Here is a 23,267-nt window from a genome sequence, read left to right as displayed (position 1 = left end):
CCTGATTTTCTGTTTCCTCTGATGACTACTGGCATAGATGAGAGGAATTAGTTTAGATTCGCCTGTGAAAAGTAAGGAAGTGTTCTTGCCTACTGTTATCCAGGTTTCTTTTATGGATGAAATAACATCTGTAAGCAATAATTTTAAGTATGGAGAGGAGATGATAGGAGATACAAGGGGTCATGCTGTCTATCTGCTTTGTGTAGCCTGCTTATTTTCCTTCTATGTCTCACTTTTTACCTCTTGTATCTGCCTTCGAAGTCCTGTAGAATGAGGCAGAAGAAGACTGCCCATACCTGGACACTGGGAAAAATTGAGTGTAGCTTCTCTGAGATTTTGTCACTTAGACTGGCTAAGTTTGCTCTAGTGGGCCTTTGAATTTAAAGTGCCTGTCTAATGTTATTCAGTTTAATGTGACAGAACTATTCCTGTTGGTAATATGTTCGTGGTAGTCTAGGCTAACAAAGGAAATGTGTTTTGAATTAATGAAGTAATATACTGTCGTTTATGTTTCTATGTTTAACGGACTCAACCAGCCTGTAGCGGCAATGTCTGCTTTTGGTCAAAGAGAAATCAGCTTCACTGTCACAGAAGTTACTACCTCATCAGTGTGAAAAAGTGCTTGGGGAAAATAAAGTATTTCCTTCATTACATTTTTGCCCTTCGTGTAACAGGAATAATCATTGTTTCCTGTAAAGGCCTTAACTTTTAATTTGTGTGTTATGTTTTATTGTCTCACTTCTGTTGTAGCTAGCTCTTCAACCAGGGTAGAAAAAAGAAAGAAGTCAGAGTCATCTCCTGTTTACGTTATGCATTGTTAAAGAGCAGTTGCTCCTGTTAGGAGTGAAATACAGAACAAAAAAGGAAAGTGAGTTAATTCTTGCTTTCTGTGCTAAATATATTCACTACACAGGCTTTGGGTAATACTTGGTACATAAATAAATTTTAAAGGTGGTATGTTGACTCTTCCCCCTTTTCAAGACCTCAAGCATTTCACGCTGTTAAGTTTGATCCAGAAGTCTGGTACACCCACGTGATATCACAGATGATCCAGAGTAATGTCTTTTGGGATCCCTTTAAAGCAAAACATTTTCAGTTGACAGGACACATTTAATTGTACAAATGAATTCTATTTTACAGATTATACATCATGACTATTTTGCATTCTCAGCCCTAGCGTTGTCTCCACTGGGCTGCAGTTTAACTGATGAAGAGTTGCCTGCCATGTCACTGATAAGAACTGGTCTTCAGAATCAAGTATTTTGACCTTGTTGGCAGAGATTCATTATAAAAAGTATCTGCTTTTGTTTATTTGAGCTCTGATTCTGTTTGCTTTTTAAACTTAAGCTAAGACAGTTGAGTAATTTGTAAGACGTAAGCTTGGGAAACCCTTTGCATGTCCAGGCTAAAATGTACTGGTGATTTTTGCTTGAAAAGTTGAACCACCTGGATGCTTTCAAGTCAGCACACAAAGCTGCATGGCGATAATAGTAGTTTTTTAGTCAGAACTAACCTGTCTGTCAGACAAGGAATATAAAGACTAGTTGTATAGGCAAAATCAAAAGAGAGGAATTAGTGTAGGAGGGAGTAGGTAGGGGATGCTGACCTCTTGTGCAGTCTTTTTCAAGAAGCCCTGTGCCGCACGCTCACAGCTTTTACTGTGGCAACAACTACACAAATCTGCAGGCTCCAACCTGCTTATCATCCATCGCATCTACATACAGCAATATTTTGGAATCATTTACATTTTTGTGCTCTTGCAATGATCATATTAATTAGTCTATAATTTGTGGTATCCTTAACAGTTTCTGGTAGTTGGAGAAATTTATGTGAATTAAAACTTAGGTTTATGCTGTACACTTGCACTGCTGCTGAGGCAACTGCCAGATGACTCAGTCATTAGCTGCATGCAGAACTGAGTGCTAGTCTTGAAAGCAGCATAACAATACTGTACCTTGCAAGCTTCTTTCTTACTATATCATTTGAAATCTGTGTGAGAAGTAGTAAAAGTGATATATGAAAAGTGGCCCTCAGCTTTATAAATAACTTTTCTAATCATTTATGACTGTAGGAGAGGAAACTAAGGATTTAGGGATTTGGGTTTTTTTTCTAAATAGGTTATCTTAAAAACTTGACAGTGCTCAGAGATATAATGAAGAGAAAAGGAATTATCCTCCTTTCTACAGAATAGGAAAAGATCTCCTTCAATTTCTTTCTGTTTGTTTTCATGCAGTCTGCCACAAGGTGTTGGCTTGACTGTGAGCTGCAAAATGGAGAAATTTTGTGAAGTTTACGAATGGAAATGCTGTCATGTAATGCAGCCTTTCGTGACTCGGTGCTGTGGAGGGGACTGATACGATACAAATAAATGGAATCATTTTTCTTGGACTGGTGAGGTGGTCAGGTTGCTGGCGTTTAAAGGGAGGGTAGTTGAGTTTATTCAGACCGCAACCCAGTGATTGCTGCAGGAAGCTGTAATATATAACTAAGGAAAGAAAGGTTTAGGGTATTAAAACAGATCTCTGAGAATACTTCATTGGAGCTTTAGATGTATAGAAATTGCTTTATGCTTTGCCCTAATTTTGACATGGAAAAGATTTGATAGATGGGTGCCACACAGATCAGAAGTTAGGATTAGTTTGGGTTGTACATGAACTTCCAAGTCCTTGTCTGCAGAGGACTTATAAATCCTATAACTGACGATTTTGCATTTGGAGCAATTTTGCATTGAGGCTGTGGTGGGATGAGGCTGAGGTGGGAGTAAGGAGACAAAGGCTGGGTGCTGTGTGAAATGAGCGGAGCGGTGAGGGCAGCTGAAGAAGCAGAACAGCATTATCTGTGAAAAAACGGGTTTTAAGTCTTTTGAATGATGGCTTGGTGGCATATTTCATTTAACAGGTGACTAGAATGCCATTAAGCTGTTTAGATAAAATTTACCTGTTGCTCTCCATCATCTTTGCCAAGTCTTGGGAAATGGGAGAGGTGCCTGAGGACTGGAGGAAAGCAAATGTCACTCCGGTCTTCAAAAAAGGCAAGAAGGAGGCCCCGGGCAACTATAGACCGGTCAGCCTCACCTCCATCCCTGGGAAAGTGATGGAACACCTTATCCTTGGTGCCATCTTAAGACATATCAAGGATAAGAGGGTCATCAGGGGCAGTCAGCATGGCTTCACCAAGGGGAAGTCATGCTTGACCAACCTCATAGCCTTTTATGAAGACATAACAAGGTGGATTGATGAAGGCAGAGCCGTGGATGTGGTCTACCTTGACTTCAGTAAAGCATTTGACACCATCTCCCACAGCATCCTCACGGCTAAACTGAAGAAGTGTGGACTGGACGATCGGGTAGTGAGGTGGACCGCAAACCGGCTGAAGGAAAGAAGCCAGAGAGTCGTGGTCAATGGGGCGGAGTCTGATTGGAGGCCTGTATCTAGTGGAGTGCCTCAGGGGTCAGTACTGGGACCAGTATTATTCAATATATTCATCAACGACCTGGATGAGGGAATTGAGTGTACTATCAACAAGTTTGCTGATGACACCAAGCTGGGAGGAGTGGCTGACACGCCAGAAGGCTGTTCTGCCATCCAGCGAGACATCGACAGGCTAGAGAGTTGGGTAGGGAAAAATTTAATGAAATATAATAAGGGAAAATGTAGAGTCTTACATCTGGGCAGGAACAACCCCAGGTTCCAGTATAGGTTGGGGAATGACCTATTAGAGGGCAGTGTAGGGGAAAGGGACCTGGGGGTCCTGGTGGACAGCAGGATGACCATGAGCCAGCACTGTGCCCTTGTGGCCAAGAAGGCCAATGGCATCCTGGGGTGTATTAGAAGAGGGTGGTTGGTAGGTCGAGAGAGGTTCTCCTTCCCCTCTACTCTGCCCTGGTGAGACCTCATCTGGGATATTGTGTCCAGTTCTGGGCCCCTCAGTTCAAGAAGGACAGGGAACTGCTGGAGAGAGTCCTGCGCAGGGCCACAAAGATGATGAAGGGAGTGAAGCATCTCCCTTATGAGGAAAGGCTGAGGGAGCTGGGTCTCTTTAGCTTGGAGAAGAGGAGACTGAGGGGTGATCTCATCAATGTTTATAAATATATAAAGGGTGGGTGTCACGAGGATGGAGCCAGGCTCTTCTCGGTGGCAACCAACAGTAAGACAAGGGGTAATGGGTTCAAGCTGGAACACAAGAGGTTCCACTTAAATTTGAGAAGAAACTTCTTCTCAGTGGGGGTGACGGAACACTGGAACAGGCTGCCCAGAGAGGTTGTGGATTCTCCTTCTCTGGAGACGTTCAAAACCTGCCTGGACGCCTTCCTGTGTAACCTCACCTAGGTGTTCCTGCTCCGGCAGGGGGATTGGACTAGATGATCTTTCGAGGTCCCTTCCAATCCCTAACATTCTGTGATTCTGTGATTCTTCCTAAAGGTTGCATCTGAGCGCAGGATTTTATTGACTCATGGTCTTGCTTTTTGATGATTAACTTGATACTGCCAGACCATTCTCTTATTTTTTTTCTGTTTTGCAAGTGTACAGCATGAATTGTTAGTATTGGCTTTTGACAGTGAAGTCCTTTGTTTAACCACTTGGAAGAAGGAAGGAGAAATAGCCCAGGACACTGTTTTATTCTCAAAGGATAGCCTACCTCTTTTTGGAAGAACATTGTGGCCAATGTAAGCAGTCTTGCTTGCTGGCAGAAGCCCTGGTACATACTGTGTAGCTTCCGTATCTTTTAAGGAATGATGCTGACATTTTTCCAGTATTTGTTTATCCAGTATTTAACCACATCAATTATTATTCAGCTTAATTTGCTTAATTTGTCCCAAACACAGGGACTATTATTCTTAGGGTGGCAACTTCACACACTGAGTTGTAGTAACTGAGACTGATGTAGAGGGAAGAGCATCTTTCTCCCTGCATCCCTCTGCATACTAGGAACAGGCTCTACTAACCTGTTTAAAAGATGCTTGCCATGAAAAAAAGAGGAACTAGATACATTCAGTCAGAATGACCTCTATTTTTAAGCAGGAAAAACAGAACAAGCAGCTTGCAGGAGTACGTGGAGTATCTCTCATCTCTGGAACAGGAGGCATTGAACTGAAGAGAGTGAGTGCCTGCTTTTACGGACTGCAGGAGGTTTAACATTCCAGAGGTGAGGTAGCCGGGAAACAAAGACGTGATCACTGGTTTGTTATAGCAGTGGATGAAACAGCTGCTGCTAACTGATGTCAAAAGATTTCACCCCACACCCTCAAAAAAGCTCATGAAATGCAGACAGAAGATTCTAACTTTCAGGTTTCAGGAAGAACTTTTTTTTTTTTTTTTCAGTTGCTCTCTGGAGTTTATTAGAAGCTAATCAGAGGTAAGATAGAATTTTCCATTGTCTTGTGCTTTCCTTCTCCAGAAGAAGGAAGACTTCCTCTTCTGTTTCTAAAATATCTGGATTCTATGCCTGGGATATAAGAATCGTTGAACTTAAACTTTACAACATCCGACATATGATTTTAAGAAGAGTTCTGTCTTCATGTCACTTTGCTGTCAAAAATACTGTTACTAAAAGTGCACCTTCTAACAGATGAGCAGACACAGATGTGTGGCCTTCTTGCTAAGCAATAAAAACAATCCCAGGTTTAATTAGCATACAGGTGTTTAAACAGTATGTTTACTATTAGTTGAACTATAGGTTTTAAGGACACAGAATAAGGTTCTTATCTCTTAACTTGAGTAGCCTAGCAGTTAAATACTTGAGTTTAAGCTAGTTGTGTTACAAGTTAGCTCCTTTTATAGTTAGTGGAGTAGAACAGTCATTGTCAAAGGCTGATTCATCCTTTCCTAAGACATCGTCTTTGACTTTTGGGATGAATTGTCCTTGGGAGCTACCTAGGCTTTAGTTACAGGCAGTAGAAATACCGGTAGAGGAGAAAGGGATAAAATGCTGTATTTTGTACAATTCTTCCTCTCCGGTTGAGTGCAGAGTCAGAACTAAAACTTTGACCAAGTGGATCCAAAATCTTTGCTGAACAAACACCAGAGAAAGCTCAATGCTGACAGAGTGCTGGCACCTGCTTTCCCAGTCCCTGATTGTGTTCTCATATTTTTTATCTTTTCCACTGGAATTTAACTCTTGGTATTTCACTAGCTCCTACTAACTGAGACAAGGTGCTTTCCATAAGTACTTCTGTTGTGCTGGAGATCAGGGAGAAAAATGTGAAAATGGGAGATTGTTGTTATAATGTGACGATAGACGCTTCTCACCAAAAGGCACCAGAAATGTGATATCCTTCCTCACTCAGTCACTGAATAAATTTTAAAGTTCTGTGACAGGCCATTTTCTAAATAACATCAGTCAAAACTATAAGGAGGGAAAAATCTGCGTCATTGTGCTTCTGTGGAGTCTTTCTGTTCAGTCTCTGTGTCACTAGAAAGAAATATTGTTTGCTACACTGTGGTTGCTCACTGCATTTGCTTTGCTGTAGTTTAAAGGGTAGATTGTGGTCTCTTCCGTGCCTTCAGTGAAACAATTTGCTTAACCGCTCATCAGATTGAAGAGTCTCAGTCAGGAGCCAGACTGAACTTATTCAGCATTTCTAACCGTGTACTGTTGTAGAGGGATTTACTCTGCTCTTGCTCTGTGCCTACAGCTTTCCTTATCAAACTGTGTGTGATGCTAATGCACTTCTGGAGTATGTCCATTGATTGGGTAAACAAATGCTTTGATAATATAAATGGCAAATTGCTGCAGTATTATTTGAAGTGCAGTAGCATGCTTTAAAATTAAACTGTTACATGTCACATGCCATTGCTTTCTCTTTTGTAGGATGACACTGGCCTTGAACAATTGTAAACCTTATTTCCACAGTTGATACAGAAAACCCAGAAAGCTTCATTTTGTTGCAGGAATTTGAAGATTTGCTCTGTACACTTGACCCATTAATAGGAGTAGTATTGGCAAAGCTGTTCAGCCTTCATTCTGGCTAGTGCCAGATTTCTCAGTCATACTGAACTCTCTGTGAACTTTCTAAAAAGAAACTACAATTACCTTATTATTTCTGGGCAGATCACAGATCTCTAATTTTTCTGAGAAGTGTTGGACTTCTGCTGGTGGAGCTAATGCACTGATACGGGCTCAGTGTTCACAATTATTTTCTCTGAAGTCTGCATGTCCCTGATGAGCCTCTGGCAGCCTCTTGTCATTTGTGACCCACTTCAAACAGGTGTCTGAGCACAGTTTTTCTGCATGAAGCATAGTGTCCTTGTGGCTTGTGCACTCCTTGCTTGGGGCTGGTGTTCTCCACTCCATGCTCCCATCATCTGCTTGGACCTGGATGCGTTTTATGTACTTGGAGAGACTTCTCTGGATGAATTGTACTTTAAAGGAGATCACAATACTCCTCTCAGCGTAGATTTTAGCTTTATGATTAGCTGGGAACAGGGGAACTGCATAACTTACGAGGTTTTAAGATTTTTTTCTACCCTCTACTGCTTCAGTCATCTTGTAGAGAACTGCAAGCTTTTTCCTTTTTAGGGAGAAGTGGGACCATATCTGGACTTATTGCACTCCAGACATAATTACTCGGTAGCATGTTCTGGGGTCCCCAGATCCTATCTGTACTCCTGATTATCTGCTGAGTGTAGGATGGAGTTCTCAACTCTAGTGATGGGTGCTCATGGGGACCATTCTCATAATTAATTTCTGACCATGTTGAGTAGCTTGTGATGTTGTGTTTAGTCAACACTATTTCACTAAGCAGCAGTCTGTAAAGAGCATCTTTGGGAGTCCAGGATGTCGTTTCTGACACAGATCTTTATGTCTGAGCTCTCTTTACATTTGGTCACTGAAAACAAAGATCTGCCTCAACACAGATTTAGCGAGCCACTGGACTTGCTAGCTGGATTTGATTTGTGGTGAAAGACTTCTAGTAGGGTGAGGTGTGTTCTTCGGTTTCACAGTGCTTATGTGAAGACTACGTGTTGCAGTATATCTTTGCAAATAATACCTCTTCACTGTGTGCCATTTCTGAACTGTTGTGAAAAAACTGTATGTAAATAACAGACTAGAGGGACACTATTCACTTAAAGGTCATGCAGAATTATACATACTTTTTTTTTCTAGAAAAAGGAATTGCCCAACAGAAGTAGGCATCCACCTTTATGTAAAAAAGTGGCCAGAAGATTGCCGTGTTGAAAGATACAGAGAATGTTTTCAGCTGATGCCCTTGAATACTGCGCTTGTTTGGAGACTTTGTGGAACCATTTGTTGCATATCCAGGTTTCTGTATGGAAGAGCATAAAAGAGAATATTGTGGGTTTTTGCCATGATCTCTTCTACACTTTCTGCTTTGCTTCTCTTGCAAATACTCAGCTTAAACTTAATTCAGCAAACATCAGGTGGCTTAGCCGAAAAAACTATGTATTCCTGGCTGGTTTAAACAACTAATGGTGAAGGCTTTGTACACATGAATTAGGCTGTTAAATTAGAGAAAGTCTTCTAAACCATTCTAACCAGTCTCAAGAAACACTGTCCCAAAATGAATTTTGTGCAAAATGGAAAGTCTTGTTGTCCTTTATTCATTTCTTCTTTTAAAAAAAAAAAAAAAGTCTTGTCTAATATTTTGCTCAGCTGCAAACCACTGTTTTAGTTGAAGCTGCAGGAAGATACATTTTTGTATTTTAAATACTTTTAAAACACAATTAAAACACAGCCTCAATCTGAGTCTTCCACTCTGCCCAAGTTGGAATTAGCAGCAAATTTCTTGCCTGCCTGAGCTCTAACCCAAGCTGTATCAAGTTCCTTCCCCTCTGATCTGCATTATTGCCAGTTGAGCCCCCAGTCTGGATTCCCCTCAGCTCTGTGGAGATTTGGATTTGGATCAAAGTCTTCTTTCAGGTGGTGTGGTTTTAACAAGGGATCATTCCTGACATGTTCCTTATTATTTGCCTGACATTCTCCAGGTAAAATATTCACTGAACCACTCTCTGCTTTATGGTATTTTCTTTTCAATGTCCCAGCTGCATCCATTGCCCATTGTGAGGTACTTCTGTCAGTCAGGTCTTCCTCACAGGAGATGAAAGGAGATGAGAGGGATTAAATTTTATCTGTTTGGGAGGTAACCAGGAAGAAGGGCAGTAAAAGAAGGGAGTTCCCTGCAAAGCCCAGTTCCTTTGGCAGGCAGCTCAAAGTTATTCAGGCGATGGTAGCCTTAACATTGGGGAGTGGATTATTAACAGCCCCCTCCCCAGCTGGTGGGTGTAACCTGGTTTTATCCATCATTATCCATTTTGAGGGTATTTTTCTGTCCTTAAGCTATAATTAATCATACTATTTTATCATGTGCGTGAACTGGATGTTTCTTTCAGGTGTCTGCATTTTTTCTCCTTCTGATCATATGCATTTACATACCTTTATATAATAATTTCAAGGCTACCTGGAGAGAAGAGGAGCCAGGTGTTTTCTGCAAATGAAAACTGAGATTGTCATTTAGAAAATAATAGAGGCTGAGTCTGTTGACAGGGCTTTGCTTGATTCTCTTTCCATAGGAGTGCAAATTTCAAAGCTCAGACCCAGTTCTAAGCAAACACTTTCAAACTTCTCGGCATTTTACTGTGGGAGTACCAATAGCTCCTGTCTGTGAAGGAATCTGGCATAGTTTTCTGTAGGGAGAGAACCATAGGGAGTCCTGTTAATTACAGTGGTATTGGTGAGCCTCCACCCTATGCATGACAAAAATGAAAGCGAATTAATGGGATTGTGACATCCAAGAGGGTATAATGCCCCTGATAACCAGTCTCTGATAGGGAAACAGAAAAAGTCACTCTCAACGTTCTGGCTAAAACTGGAACTATACTTTAGCCTGTGCAGTGGTCATGAGGAGCTGAGAATGGCATCCCAAGACGATGTTATGCTAACAGGAGTACTCATGCGAGGTGCCTGGTGGCGGGAGCCCTTAACCTCTCATGTGCAAAGACACTGTCATCTGCCTCCCCTGAGATGTCTTGATGTCATTTGCACTGTTCCTCCCCTTGCTCCTTCTAGCAGTTTGCAGGCACCTGTGTCAGCTCTCCCCAGCTGCAGGGCAGAGTAGCTGGGTGATGGGCTGTCCCTCCCCTGCTGTCACAGCCCCTGGTGTCTGTGCGTGGGTGCCCCTTCAGGGGCTTCGTCAAGCAAAATGAAATCTTGCGTGCCAGGAGCCTCCATGATCATCTTTCAAATTGTCATGAAGTTGCAAAAATGCTATTACCGGAACATGCTTCTAAGAACAGAAAAAAATGGAAAGCAGTATGTGTGTGAGATTTTCAAGATGTCATATTAGCATAATGCATTTTGTTAACTCCCAGAAAGACCAACCCCTGCTCAGGCTCAGGCTTAGGGAGATCCTCACCTGTGAGAGCTGATCTCACACTGCTGGTGTTTGCTGCAGGAGCGCAGCAGGGTTGGGGCTGAGGCTTTGAAGGCTGAATTGCTCTGGTAACGTCATCTGAAATACAAGACATTTGGCCTCAGCCAAGGACAAGGAGGCCCCTCAGAGTGCTAGCGTGTTTTTTCCTTTGAGCAGACTAGTTGGATTTTGGTGTATTTTAAATACAGCAGAGAAATGGAATGGAAAGAACAACAGCTGGTCCAGAGAAAGGCCAAATAAACTCTGTTGTGTAAGCCTAGAGGTAAAAAGATGATAGCATATGCAGCATTTCTTAAAGATTTCATATCAAAATTTGAAAGAATAGCTTTTCATTTCAGGATTAATTCCAGAGTTCTCTGCCTTACCAATCTGAATTTAAACCAAACTAATTAAAAAGCATAGTTTAACTACCACTTCCACGACCTATTCTGTGAGTAGCCATTTCTCTTTTACAACACAAACTTTATACATTAATTTAGTTGGGCTACTTTACATTTCTTAAACTATCTTTGGAACATTTAAAACTGAGATTTATTTTTCTAAACAATTCAAGCTTCTGGAATTATGGGCAAACTATTTTCCTGGTATAACAAACTGCTGTGCCAGGAATGTTCACTTGCGGGTAGATAGTGCATTCATGAGAACTTGGCCTCTGTGTCTGCAGCATGCCTTCAGCGTGAAGGTCTTCAGACAGGTGCATCAAGATTGGGAGATGGGGGAAAATGAGGCACAGAATTTCACTGACTTGACACCTGCCACCCAGCACTGTCCATTCCCCCATCGTGCTTTCAAATTTTGTCTCATATCACGGTGCCAGAAATATTGAATCATTCAGAGTGTTTCTAAGGGTGGTTGATGAGCAAAGGAATAGGATCCAGCCATTCTCTCCAGCTTTCACTCTTGCTCCAGCATAATGACTCATGCTCTATCTTGGTCCTCACTGTCCCTTCATAATGAAAATAATAAGGACAGGCGATTGGGAGGAAAAGAAGGACCAAGAGAAGAGAGTTGGAAAAAATTAAAAATGTTTTACTAATGCTGCTAATAAAGATAGAGAAAATAATACAAAATATACAAAACCAATCTTGAAAGTCCTGGCAACGGCTCCGGCAGATGTGGGGCCAGCACCCGAAGCCCTGGACTGGACTCTGCAGCCAACCGGAGCTGGATTCAGTCTGTCACTGGGCCTCAGTTCGCAGGGACAACTCGCAAGGTCCTCTCCCAATGTCGACCATAAGGAAAAAAGGGACAAGATCCTCGTGATCCCCCACTTTTATATGAAGTATGACGTGAATGGGATGGAATACTTTAGTTGGTCAATTTTCAGTTCACCTCCTGCTTGCACATCTCACGGGATGCATCATTATCAATGACCTTGCATTCCATTGCTATGTCTACCAAAACATGTACCTAACTTTCAGGAAAACTGCAGTTAGTAAGAAGACTTTAGCTGACAGGGAAATTCACTAAGAGAGAAACTTGTTTTTAAGAAAACCAGGACAGAAGGATAAAGAGCTCATATCTGTTGGTGACCTAAATAGTTTTGACACGACTTCAAGGGTCTGTTTCCGTCTCTAAATATTTCTAGAGTCTGTTCTGTTCTCAGTCAGCCCATGTATAGATAAGTGGGCCCTGTCCCAATATGTAGTTTGATGTGATTCATTCCACAGTTCACCTAGGACATGTCAGATTTCAGCTCAGACTTTTGAGCTGGAGTCATATCCTGAGCTCCTATATTTTTGTAACGCTCATGTTACAAATGCGGCTGACAAAGTCTACCATTTGCAAAGTGAAGTTAACGCTTCCCTCAGCTGAAAAATCTCTCAATGATTCAACTCTTCAGCCAGGAGAATATGGTTAATTAATTCACAAGGTCAAAGAAGGTCTGACAGGCACAACTGCCTGCTTGCTGGTTCTGACAGAGCTATCTGGAGCTTCCTGGGGCATGAGCTGAGCAGCACTTTCCAAGCTGTCTTTGACCCAGAACAAGTCCAAGCAGAGCGGAGGCAGCGGATCAGAGTGTGCTGACATCTGAGGGAGTTTGCCCTAAAAATGGCACGAGGGGTTCAGAATGCCTGGGCATGCTCATGGGAGTCACAGGTGAGCTGGCACCTTGCAGAGTATTTAATGTGGGGAGCTGTTTGGTGTTTTGGGAAGAGAAGAGGTGCAGTTCCAACAAGAGATGCAGAAGAACACAAAGAGATCTGGCCAAGCAGGAGGACAGAGTTAGGTGATGTGAAATAGATTCAGTTCAGTAACCGTGTTTTTCACAGACAGTTGCAAATCGAATGGCTGAGATTCAGTTCTTGTCAGCTGGGAAGTTTCTTAGTGAGGGTGAAGCTGTGAGCTGGAGCCAGGTTGCAGCCCACAAGGAGGCTGCATCCTGTTTTGAGACCACCCATCTGGCTGGGTAAACACAGGAGTGGTGGCATCTCGTGGCTGCTCTGTGCTGCCTGTATGTGTTTGCCTCTGAATTCCTGTCCCACCAAGAGAGGAGGCAGGAACAGCTGGTCCCAGCTGGTTCTTTACTGATCATTTGCAAGCACAAAGAGACACAAGTGGCTGGTTTTGCTGTATTTAGTGAAGGGAAATGATGAGCCAGAGAGGAGTTCCCGTGGTGCACAAGTTGGCTCTTGGAGACCTAGAGGAGGCTCTTAAACCCATCTGACATTTCTGATTCTGCGTGGGGGAGCAGAAGCAGGCAAAATAGTGCTAGGCATATTGATTTTCTGATGATGGTGACAGTACAGGGAGGATTTTGTGATGAGTATCCGTGGGGACAGACTCCTTCCACAGTTGTTGCAAGGCAGAAAAAGCCAGTGTGGGCATCCTGGGTGTACAGAGTAGCAGTCTGTCCTCTCCAGGGAGGGGCACGGAAACCGGAGGGTGTTTGCAGAGAGCTCAGCAAGACTGCAAGTGTGAAGAGAGGCCTCTTGTTTCCCCCCAGGGAGGATCTCAAACCCTCTGCTTCTGCTCTGCAGTTGTTTACACCTGGTCAAAGCACAGGAAACTTACTCCCTGGCCAGAGGATGGAACAGTGTGGAGGGAAGCAGATGTTCTTGACCGGGGGAGAGCATTGGTGACATACCCACCTCTTTTGCTGTATTTCATCTTGCGGGTCTGTTGGGGAACAGAACAAAATGCTGCTTCATTTTAAGACTTCGGTAGGTATCTGCACCATGCAGAATTTGGTGTCTGATAAAAGAGGAGCTGCACATTTCTAGAGTAAAATGTTTGCACAGGGAAATGCACCAGTTTACTTATAATCCCTGAATCAAATGCGATTATTCTCAGTTATTCTTTCTTGAAGAGAGGACTGCTAATGTTCAGCAGTTTTAGATTCAGTTAGTATTGTGAATTTGAATATGTAAGTGTGGGTACATAAGCTTCCTCAATGGCTTTTGCCTCAGAGGAATGGCTTTCTGCAATCCCTGTGATATAGCACCCGGCCTGCTGCTGGGTACACAAGCTTATTAAATAGCCCAGGAGGTGGAGGCCTCTTTCAGCTGCCTCTCACATTCTGTAGTGGCTGGTTGGAATCTGCACAGCTTGAAAACCATGTTGTTCTCTTGTCTTAACCACACGCAAAGAGCAAATTTACATCTAAATCACACACACTGCCTAAATCCTTGGAATTACAAGCCATATTAGTCCTTTGCTTTGCCTCTTCCAGCATTGTTTTGCTTTTTTCTGGCACCTTTCCTTGCACTGATACTTTCTGTCCACCATTCCCACATTCTCACCAATTCTTGAAGCTTGGCATTAGGACAGCCCGCAGCGAGTGTCTGTTGTGAAAATCCCTTAGGTAACTTTGAAGAACTAATGGACACTTCAGAGCCTTGTGCTGCCAGTTTCTGGATACTGCTGGTTTGTAACTGCCTTCCATATGTCCAAGAAGCTCCAAGTATCTTTCCAGAGTTTCAACTCTTTCTTTCGCTGCTGAATTCAGTAGTGCCTGCACAAAGTTACCTGCAGTGTGCAAGCTTTGGGAATAGAAGCATAGAATAATATAGGCTGGAAAAGACCTTCAAGATCATTAAGTCCACCCGGAAACCTAACACTGTCTAGTCCACCCTAAACCATGTCCTTAAGTGACACTTCTACATGCCTGTTAAACACCTCCAGGGACGGTGACTCCACCACTTCCCTGGGCAGCCTGTTCCGATGCCTGACAACCCCTTCCGTGAAGAAGTTTTTCCTAATCATAGAATCATACAATGGTTTGGGACCATAAAGGTCATCTAGTCCAACCCCTCTGCCATGGGCAGGGACACCTTCCACTAGACCAGGTTGCTCGAAGCCCCATCCAGCCTGGCCTTGAACACTTCCAGGGATGGGGCATCCACAGCTTCTCTGGGCAGCCTGTTCCAGTACCTCACCACCCTCATGGGGAAGAATTTCTTTATTATACCTAAGCTAAATCTGCCTTCTTTCTGTTTAAAGCCTTGTCCTATCACCACATACCCCTATGAAAATCCCTCTCCAGCTTTCTCTTAGGTCACCTTCAGGTATGGGAAGGCTGCTAATGTCCAGTCAAAACCTCCCCTGGTGCAACTTGAGGCCATTTCCTCTTGTCCTATCACTTGTTACTGGGGACAAGAGACCAACACCCTCCATGCTACAACCTCCTTTCAGGTAGTTGCAGACAGCGATCAGGTCTCCCCTCAGCCTCTTTTTCTCCAGGCTGAACAGCCCCAGTTCCCTCAGCTGCTCCTCATCAGACTTGTGCTCCAGGCCCCTCACCAGCCTCGTCGCCCTTCTCTGAACTCTCTCCAGCACCTCGATGTTTTTCTCTTAGTAAATAAAATCCTTGTAGCTCTTTAGCCTAATTGCTGACTTAAGCAGATTGGTAGCCTCTGATCACCAGCATATAGCCAGTTTGGGTTTTTTTCATTATTATGTGAATGGAATTTATGGAAAATTAATAAAAATTTTTAGACGCTGATTCAAGAGCTTCTGGATACTATTCACTTAACCTCACTAGAAACCAGATCAACTCTGACAATGCACAGATAACTGCTTCAAGATACTACTTTCAGTTATTTGCATTCATTTTGAGCGAATTAATTTTCATACAGATATGTAAAAAGAAGAAAATTTATTAATATGCTTAAATTCTAATTTCCATCATCATGGCTCCCCAAAACTGCATTCTCTGTCATTCTTAAGTCACAGTTCTTAAATTATTTTATAACAGGCATTAGGACATAGACATAAGTTGTTGGGAGTTTTTAATCTGCAAATTTGTTTTACAATTATAGGTATTCCATTTTAGAAGATATTTATTTTTCGTCAAGTGAAAATAGAAGTGTGCTGCAAGTTAAATTGTTTTCAGATGAAGTTTCACCAAATACTAGATTAATGCATAGAAAAGTCACTTTTTTCTAAGCCATCATATTAATATTTTGACTAAAATAAGAGGAATCAGCCACTGAAGTTACCAAGTGAACGAGAGTGGAAAGTTCAAATGACGCTGAGTAGTGTACTCCGAGAAAAGCGTCTCATGCAGCTGTTAAGTTTTTGTTGCCCTTTATTGACTGGAGTTTAATCCTTGGGGAAAAAAATGTTCAGGCAGAAGGAAAATTGTGGTTGCAAAATGTAGGCAGATCCAGGCATCACTGTTTCCCATGACATTGTTCTCCATGTACCTCCCGATGCCCAGAACATTTATCACTCCATCCTGCCAGCATCAGTGGTAATGAGTGGCAGACACACTCAACAGCAGTATCTGATTAAGTGCATCAGTCAACACAGGTCCAATTTTAGCTTCATTTTGCATTAGAATGGTGTGACTCCACTGATACTTCATGTTTTTGACAGCAGGAATGTTGAACTTAAACGAAGCTTACAAAATTGTAAGCTTTCTTTCTCTGTGATTGGTTTTTTTGGGACTTGGGAGTTGTCAACATGGGGAAGTACGTGATAAAATAGCTGTAATAGTTTCCTGTGTGAACACCGCTTCACACTCAAAAAGAATTAGTGTGATTTAGCTTAGCCTGTTTCAGAAATACTTACAAAAAGAGCTGTTTTGGTTACCTGTTGTGTTTTAAATTCACATCCTTTCTTCCATGTTTTACAACAGTTTTTCCATATAGCATGTGAGCCCTTGTTCCTCACATTGTCAGCATCCAGGCTTTGTTTTGTTATGAATATTTGTAACCATGACTGTATGTATGAGAAGATACTATGTGTAAAAATTTCTAGTGTATTCGGTTTCACTGAGCTTTTCTAGATAGCTGCCTTATTTATTTCAGCAGAGAGAGTTAGAGTAGGGGAAGGGATTCACTTACTGTATTTGAGTTTTGTAAATAACTAGTAAGTTCTTGCAGTAAATCAGATATTGGAGTTGCTCTCCTCCTTCTTGAGTGAAAGAGGAGAAAGTGTGGTGTCTAGAGCAGTGTCCTGGGAAATCCCAGGTCCTTTGTTAGGTCTAGCCCAAAGTTGATGGGATAATAATAACTTTTTAGAAAACTGCGTTAGTTTCTTCTGCCTCACTAGCCTTTTAATTCTTAGTAGCCGAGTCACTCCTCAGCCTTGCCTTTATTTAGTCTATGGTTGAACTTCAGTATGCTTTTTAGTGATAGGTTAATGTTATTAATGATCATTTTGTGTGTTTATTCATTTTCCCTTGTACAATGACTCTTTCAACAGTTTCTTGAAGAACTCACCCCAAAACTATAGTCTTTTTGTTTATACTTAAACTAAAGGCACATCTTAGAACAAAGTGATGGCTGTAGAAAAAATCATAATGTAGCAAGTTCTGAACAGTGTGTTCATAGCTTACGTCCAGAGATGTAGCGATGTGGCTGTAAGTAATATAGAAAGAGTTCTTACACAAAGAGAAAGGAGGTGAGGATAGAAAGTGAAGATGTAAATCAGTACTACTATATTTTGCCTGACAGCCTTCAGTCATAGGCTGCATTCTCATCTTCTGGGAATTTCCAGACATTTTCATGTTTCTTCAAAGGCCTGTTTATCTCCAAAGGTGTTGAAAGGTGGCTGTGTTCAGTTAGCACCTTGAGCTCCCCCGGTGTTGCACTGAATGCTGCACTCTTCCTTGAGCAACACCTGCAGGGAACGAAGGTGGAAAAGAGCCTTTGATATGGAAACCTTTAAGTGAGGTGAGTCATATCTGTTCTTTGAGGGAGTTTGGGTGGAAAAAACCCCCAGAAATTAACAAAAAAACCATAGTCAAGCAGCATTCTGAGTGCGGAGTTGTTCAAAGTGAAGAACTTTAATGTTTTTATAGTGACACTATTAATATTCTTTCTTAAAGATTAGAAAGCTTGTTCTTAATAGGAATTGGCAAATTTTGATATAGTTCTTTTGTCACCTAATGAAAGCCCTGCAGCTTTAACCTGTACTGGGCAAGTTTGTACAATACTGTTTTTTCATGTATAGTTGAGACAGTTAACTTAAGATCTTTCCTTGTAGCTGAGAGTAAAGGGTCTTGTATGTTGTTGAATTAGTCACATAGGATTTGTATAGATAGTTTCAGGGACATTTTTATTTTCATTAAAAAAATGTGGATTTTGATTTTAAAAACTAACCCTTTTTCTGAAATTCATCAGCCATTTCTAACTAGAAGTTGGTGGAATGTTGTCATCTGCACCATTTCTCCTGCACCGTTTCTCCTGCTTAGGCAGTGATATGGCAGAGTCCCATGAATGACTTATGGAACATTGTATGTGACTCATTTAGCTGATCAGGTTTTCTAATAAAAGCCTCACATCTACAAAATATTCACCCACAACAGACAGGAACTTCTAAGTATTGCCGCTTGAATTTCATGCAGTTTGTGAGCTGAATCTCTTACCAAACTTCTTTTAATTTAGTCTCAGGGTATCTTTGGTATACTTTCAGCACTACTTTCATTCCTGTTCTTAAGGACTCCGGCACTATACCTACCTGTGTCATACACCTTTCTCAAAAATACATGGAAACCCTCAGGGTTCAAGTACCCCTTTTCTCTCTCCTGCTACTTGTGCAGTGTTCTGTGCTCAGCAGTTTTGATGGAACAGTATGGGGAGCAGGCTTTTCTCAGACAGCACTGCACGTTACGAGGTTTCAGAACATCCATCACTTCATGGGTATTCCTGAACTGGTGGGTTGCTGGTCAGTTCTTCCATTCCTGCTCATGCCTGGGATTTCTCACCAAATCTGAAATCACTCGCAATGCTTTTCTAATTTAAGGTAAAAGCAAGACAATATTGTTTTACTTCAGAATGAAGAGCTTAGCAAGAGACGATTATCATTTGGAGAGACATAAAAGCAGAAGTAGAACCATACATCATAGTTGCCTATGTGTTAGTGTTGCTCCAAGATGTTCTCCCTGTCTGCTTCATCTAACTATAAAAGCTGCCAGGAGACCTCACGCAGCGGGGATCCAGTCCTTAGGTGACACCTTTCCAAGTGAAATCCCTGCACTGGAGGAGATCAGTCACTGACGAGAGAGTTTTGTCTGCAGTCAGCAAGTCGTCTTGCTACTTGGCATTAATTTTCAGAACTGGAATCTCTTCTGAGATTTCTTGCAGTACATATCCTCATGCTTAACCAGGACTGCAACCTTTTTGCTGATGACTGTTCACTGTTGCAGTCTGTGTGGCTTTAAACTTTTTTACCTCTAGTGCTATCACCTGTCCAGACAATTAAAAAAAAGGTCTTTGCTAAATGTGCATACAAAGCCTGACAGCTGGCATGATATTTTATTTTGTCATAAACAAATCACTTAACCAGCAGACTGAACAGAATTTTTTGTCCATGTAGCTGTGGGAAAAGTTTTTCTCAGCATGAACCACTTAAAAATGTAGCTACTGAGAACTGCACTTCACAGAAAAAAGAATGCTGAAAAACATGCAAATACACAAGAGACACTAATGAATGCAGCTCATAAATAGCCCCTCATAGAGGTGACTCTTGCAGTAATTGACCAAAGACTGAGGGAGGCAGGAGGAGTGAAGTGCAGAGCCCTGATTAGTGGGATTAGGGTAGAGGTTATATCATTGAGAATCAAATTCACTCCTCTTAAAACAAACGCCTCCAAACACCAAACAAACAAACCCAAATAAACCACCCACTTATTTTTCTTCGTCTTTACACACAAATTATATTCTTCCTTGCAGACAAGGAGCTATTATTCCATGCAGCTCATTTTTTGAGATTAAGATACAAAAATGTATGCCTTTCTTTGAGTCCCTTGGCTTGGTGGCAAAGCAACTTTCTTTATTAACTAACTTTTTTTACTAGCTGACAAATCTACAGGGCAGAGTTTATTTGTGTGGGTGCACAGGATGACACTGACAAGTGATTTGGGTTAATAATCACAGTGGAAATGGATATTCTTGGGCTCTTTATTTTGACAGTGTATGGATAGTAAAAATGATAAGCTTACATGTTTATTGGGCTTTTATTACATTTATTCAATTTTATGGTTCTTTGTCCTATACAAGTTGTACTTTCAGCATCTTTTGAAATGCAAATGCCAGTTCATGTAAAAAGAAATCTACTTACAACTATATTTATCTGTGTATTCTATTTATTTATTTATTATATTCTAAGTTTAAGAATGATAAGGTTACATATTTATTGGGCTTTCATTACGTTTATTCAATTTTATAGTTCTTTGTCCTATACAAGTTGTACTTTCAGCATCTTTTGAAATGCAAATGCCAGTTCGTGTAAAAAGAAATCTACTTACAACTATATTTATCTATCCGTGTATTTTATTTATTTATTATATTCTAAGTCTACAATATAGAATACATTACGTTCTGCATATTATATTAATTCACCTGTGTACAGTATCCTTCAAAAGGTGGTCCAAGGAGGTACAGGTTTCCATTTAGCTGAGTGAACCTGGCTGGGGTAGGTTTTGCAGATTTGTGTGCTTCGCAGTGTTTTGCACCTGGTGCTGCCTGAAGTCCTGAACTGGTACCACAATGAAGTGCTAACTGGTCACAGTGTGTGTGTCAACTAATCGAAATGCTGTGCTGCACACTTGTGCATTGCAGCTCTGCTCTAAATATGTAAGGTGGCTGCTGTGCTTTTGGTTATTCATATGGCATGTTTCAGTTTTATACATAAAATGTTACCAGTACCAGCGTCTCTTTTTCTAGGCATCTTTCAGACTGATCTCAGAGAACCCATTTGTAAAAATGCATACATCTTCTGTTGTACATATACAGCGAGCCAAGATATCAATTACTTTTCACTCTGGGAGATATATTATATGCATTATAATTGGATATTAATGGTCCAAAGGCGCCACATTTTGTAGACACGCAAGACACTGTGGTACCTTCTGGCTGAACTTGGGTCTTCTAAAGGGCAACCAGTGTGCCCATGTCAGGGGCACAACATGTCTCCTGACGGCATGAACACAAGATTTGGGACCTAGCTGCCGTGTCAGCCATTCTTCAAGGGAAGAGTGGTCTGGGTAACTGTCCCTTAACACTTGGTAGTGCTGGGAGATGGAGGTAATGCTGGATATCCATCCTCTGCCACACAGTAGTGGAGCTTATGCTGCTCAGACTTCAGGCACTTTGAGGCAGGAGCTGTCATTCTGGTCTGGGAATTCGGACAAGAACAAGAACATCCTCTTCTGTAAATGAGATGCCAAAGAACTATTGCAGTATCTGTAATAGCAACAAGTGCTCCTGGTCCTTTCTAGGACTCAGGGAATCCCAGCACTGTAGAAATGTTTCTCTGGCTTCTAGGTTGGAAAAATGCCACCATTTGCTGTCAAACTGGCATCTCTCACTTCTTTTTTCAGGCCTAGCGATATTTACATTCCTGGTATTTCCCTGGTAACACAGTCAGCTGGCATTCAAAGCTGGAGTGATTGGAGAGTAATTAGCACCACTGAGCACAGTGCAAGGTTGCTAGCAACTCTACAGAGCAAATATGCCTTCTGGAAAGGATTTGGATGCACAGATCCTAAAATTGTAGTGGGAGCGCTAATCAGGTCTTGCCTGTCAGTCAGACAAGGTGACAGCGTCTGAGGAGCCCGCAGCCGTCTGCTGTCTGGTATTTAGATGACACCTACTGGCGAAGCATTCCTGCTCTTCGGGAATGTTTTCCATGCACAGAACAAACAGTTCATGATGTGCCAGAGCGCTGGGCTTAACGTGTCACCCTGCTGAGAGTAAGGGCTGCCTGTGGAGGAAGGTTATCCCTTATCTTAAACTATGAACTGGTGTCATTACAGAGTTTGAAGCCAAACTCCAGAAGATAAATTCTTTGAAAATGGCATTCCCAATCCAATTTTCTTAGCTTGTCTCTGTCTTGCATCTTAATCCTTGGTGTTTGAGTAGGGTTAACTTTTGGATGTGTGTTTAATTAATCTGTGGGGGTATTCAGAACTTTGCTGGGCAGGGCCACCAGCTGCCTGGTGTCCCTTTGGAGTTGGTCCTGCTTGGTCAGGTAGGTGGCAGCCAGAAATCCGTTCCGATCTATATTGTCCTGTGATTCCTGATTGCTACTGCTCTGTCCGCAAGCTTTACAGCCATACACTTCAAATCAAGCGTGAAAACATTTTAAAGCTAGCGTTGCTTCTTACTCTTCCAGATACCCTCAGCTTTTTCAAGCAGCAGCAGCATCGGAGGGAGAAATGGGAACAAAATCATATGGCTGTCAGAAAGGTTTCTCGACGCTCTGTCAGCAAAGAGCGATGGGTGGAGACACTTGTGGTTGCAGACAGTAAGATGGTTGAATATCATGGAAGTGACCATGTGGAATCATATATCCTCACTATAATGAATATGGTATGTACAGTATTTCCTTTTTGTGGTTAGATGAATGAAGCAAATTTTAACTTCATTAACAGATCACCTTGAAGCAAGTCTGTAATATTGTGCACTAGAAGAAGTGGAATATCATTCATATATATTCATTAAAACTCTGTATTTTGGGGCATTTTTTCATTATATTTTGCGTAGGCATCACTTTTCTCTGGATTCTAAGTGAGAGAAGTCTCATAGCTCTAAATGCTAGCATTAATTTTCTTTCCACTGAAATTCCCTGTCTCCCCTGTTTGCTTATGGATGATTTCAGGTTGGTAACTACAGCAACAGAAATTCTACAGTTTTAAGCATATGGATTCTTTGCTGTATCTGTGGATGAGAAAGGCACACAGGAGCCCACTGGGAATTGTACTAACTTTGCAAGAGCTATAATATTGTGTTACTCTTTTGGTCACAAATCTAAGCAGCACGATAAGAGCTACTATGAAGAAAGTTAACTCTGTCCCAGTTAAAAGCAATACAACTATTTTTCTGGATAAGTGTCCTGCTTCCAATACAAAGTCCACATAATTTAAAAAAAAAAAACCAAAAAACTTTTGATGTTTTCCTGAGTGGCAAGTTTCAAAATATAAGTTGACCTGCGAAAAGCAATAGTGAGGCTGCTTCCCGATATGTCTTCTGTTATTATCTGTATCAAAGTAGATACTGACCTCGGAGAGTCTATTGAGGATGTCTTCTATGTCCTTATCATGGTATGTGTGAAATTAATCATAGTGTAATTCTAGCCATAGTAACTGATCCCTCCCTTCTGTTTGCACAGTATGTTCCTGATTGTGCCCGAGCGGCCTGACTAGCTTCTGAGGCATTGAGCCTGACTAAACAGACACAAACCCAATTTGAGCACAGGGAAAGTATGTAGAATAAAACCCTGCCGTGATCTAAATCAGGAACAAACAAGTCTTAATGTTTTCCCTGCAATCTGTACCTGAGATGATAGGGTTACCCACAATGATTCAATTTCCAGTCTAATACCTTGAAAAAGGCCCATATCCAAATCAGACCTTTGTATTCAACCCACAATTTCCACTTTATTTTGGTAATTTCTCATTTAACAATCTTCTCCAAAACAGTTTTGA

The 23,267-nt window shown here is 41.6% G+C and overlaps 1 protein-coding gene across 5 annotated transcripts in view; it reads left to right on the top strand.

Annotated features, from left to right (window-relative positions):
* The window catches only part of ADAMTS12 (ADAM metallopeptidase with thrombospondin type 1 motif 12), a 178,536-nt gene that overhangs the window by 71,951 nt on the left and 83,318 nt on the right, over nt 1-23,267 (top strand). For all 5 annotated transcript variants that reach the window (XM_065655902.1, XM_065655901.1, XM_065655900.1 and 2 more), the window contains one exon: nt 21,956-22,152. In XM_065655902.1, the coding sequence (XP_065511974.1) occupies nt 21,956-22,152 (197 nt within the window). The remainder of the gene's footprint in view (nt 1-21,955; nt 22,153-23,267) is intronic.

This window comes from Caloenas nicobarica, chromosome Z (genome assembly GCF_036013445.1).
Source record: "Caloenas nicobarica isolate bCalNic1 chromosome Z, bCalNic1.hap1, whole genome shotgun sequence".
Lineage (NCBI taxonomy): Eukaryota > Metazoa > Chordata > Aves > Columbiformes > Columbidae > Caloenas > Caloenas nicobarica.
The sequence above is the reverse complement of the archived record's forward strand: the minus strand, read 5'-3'. Positions and strand labels throughout refer to the sequence as shown.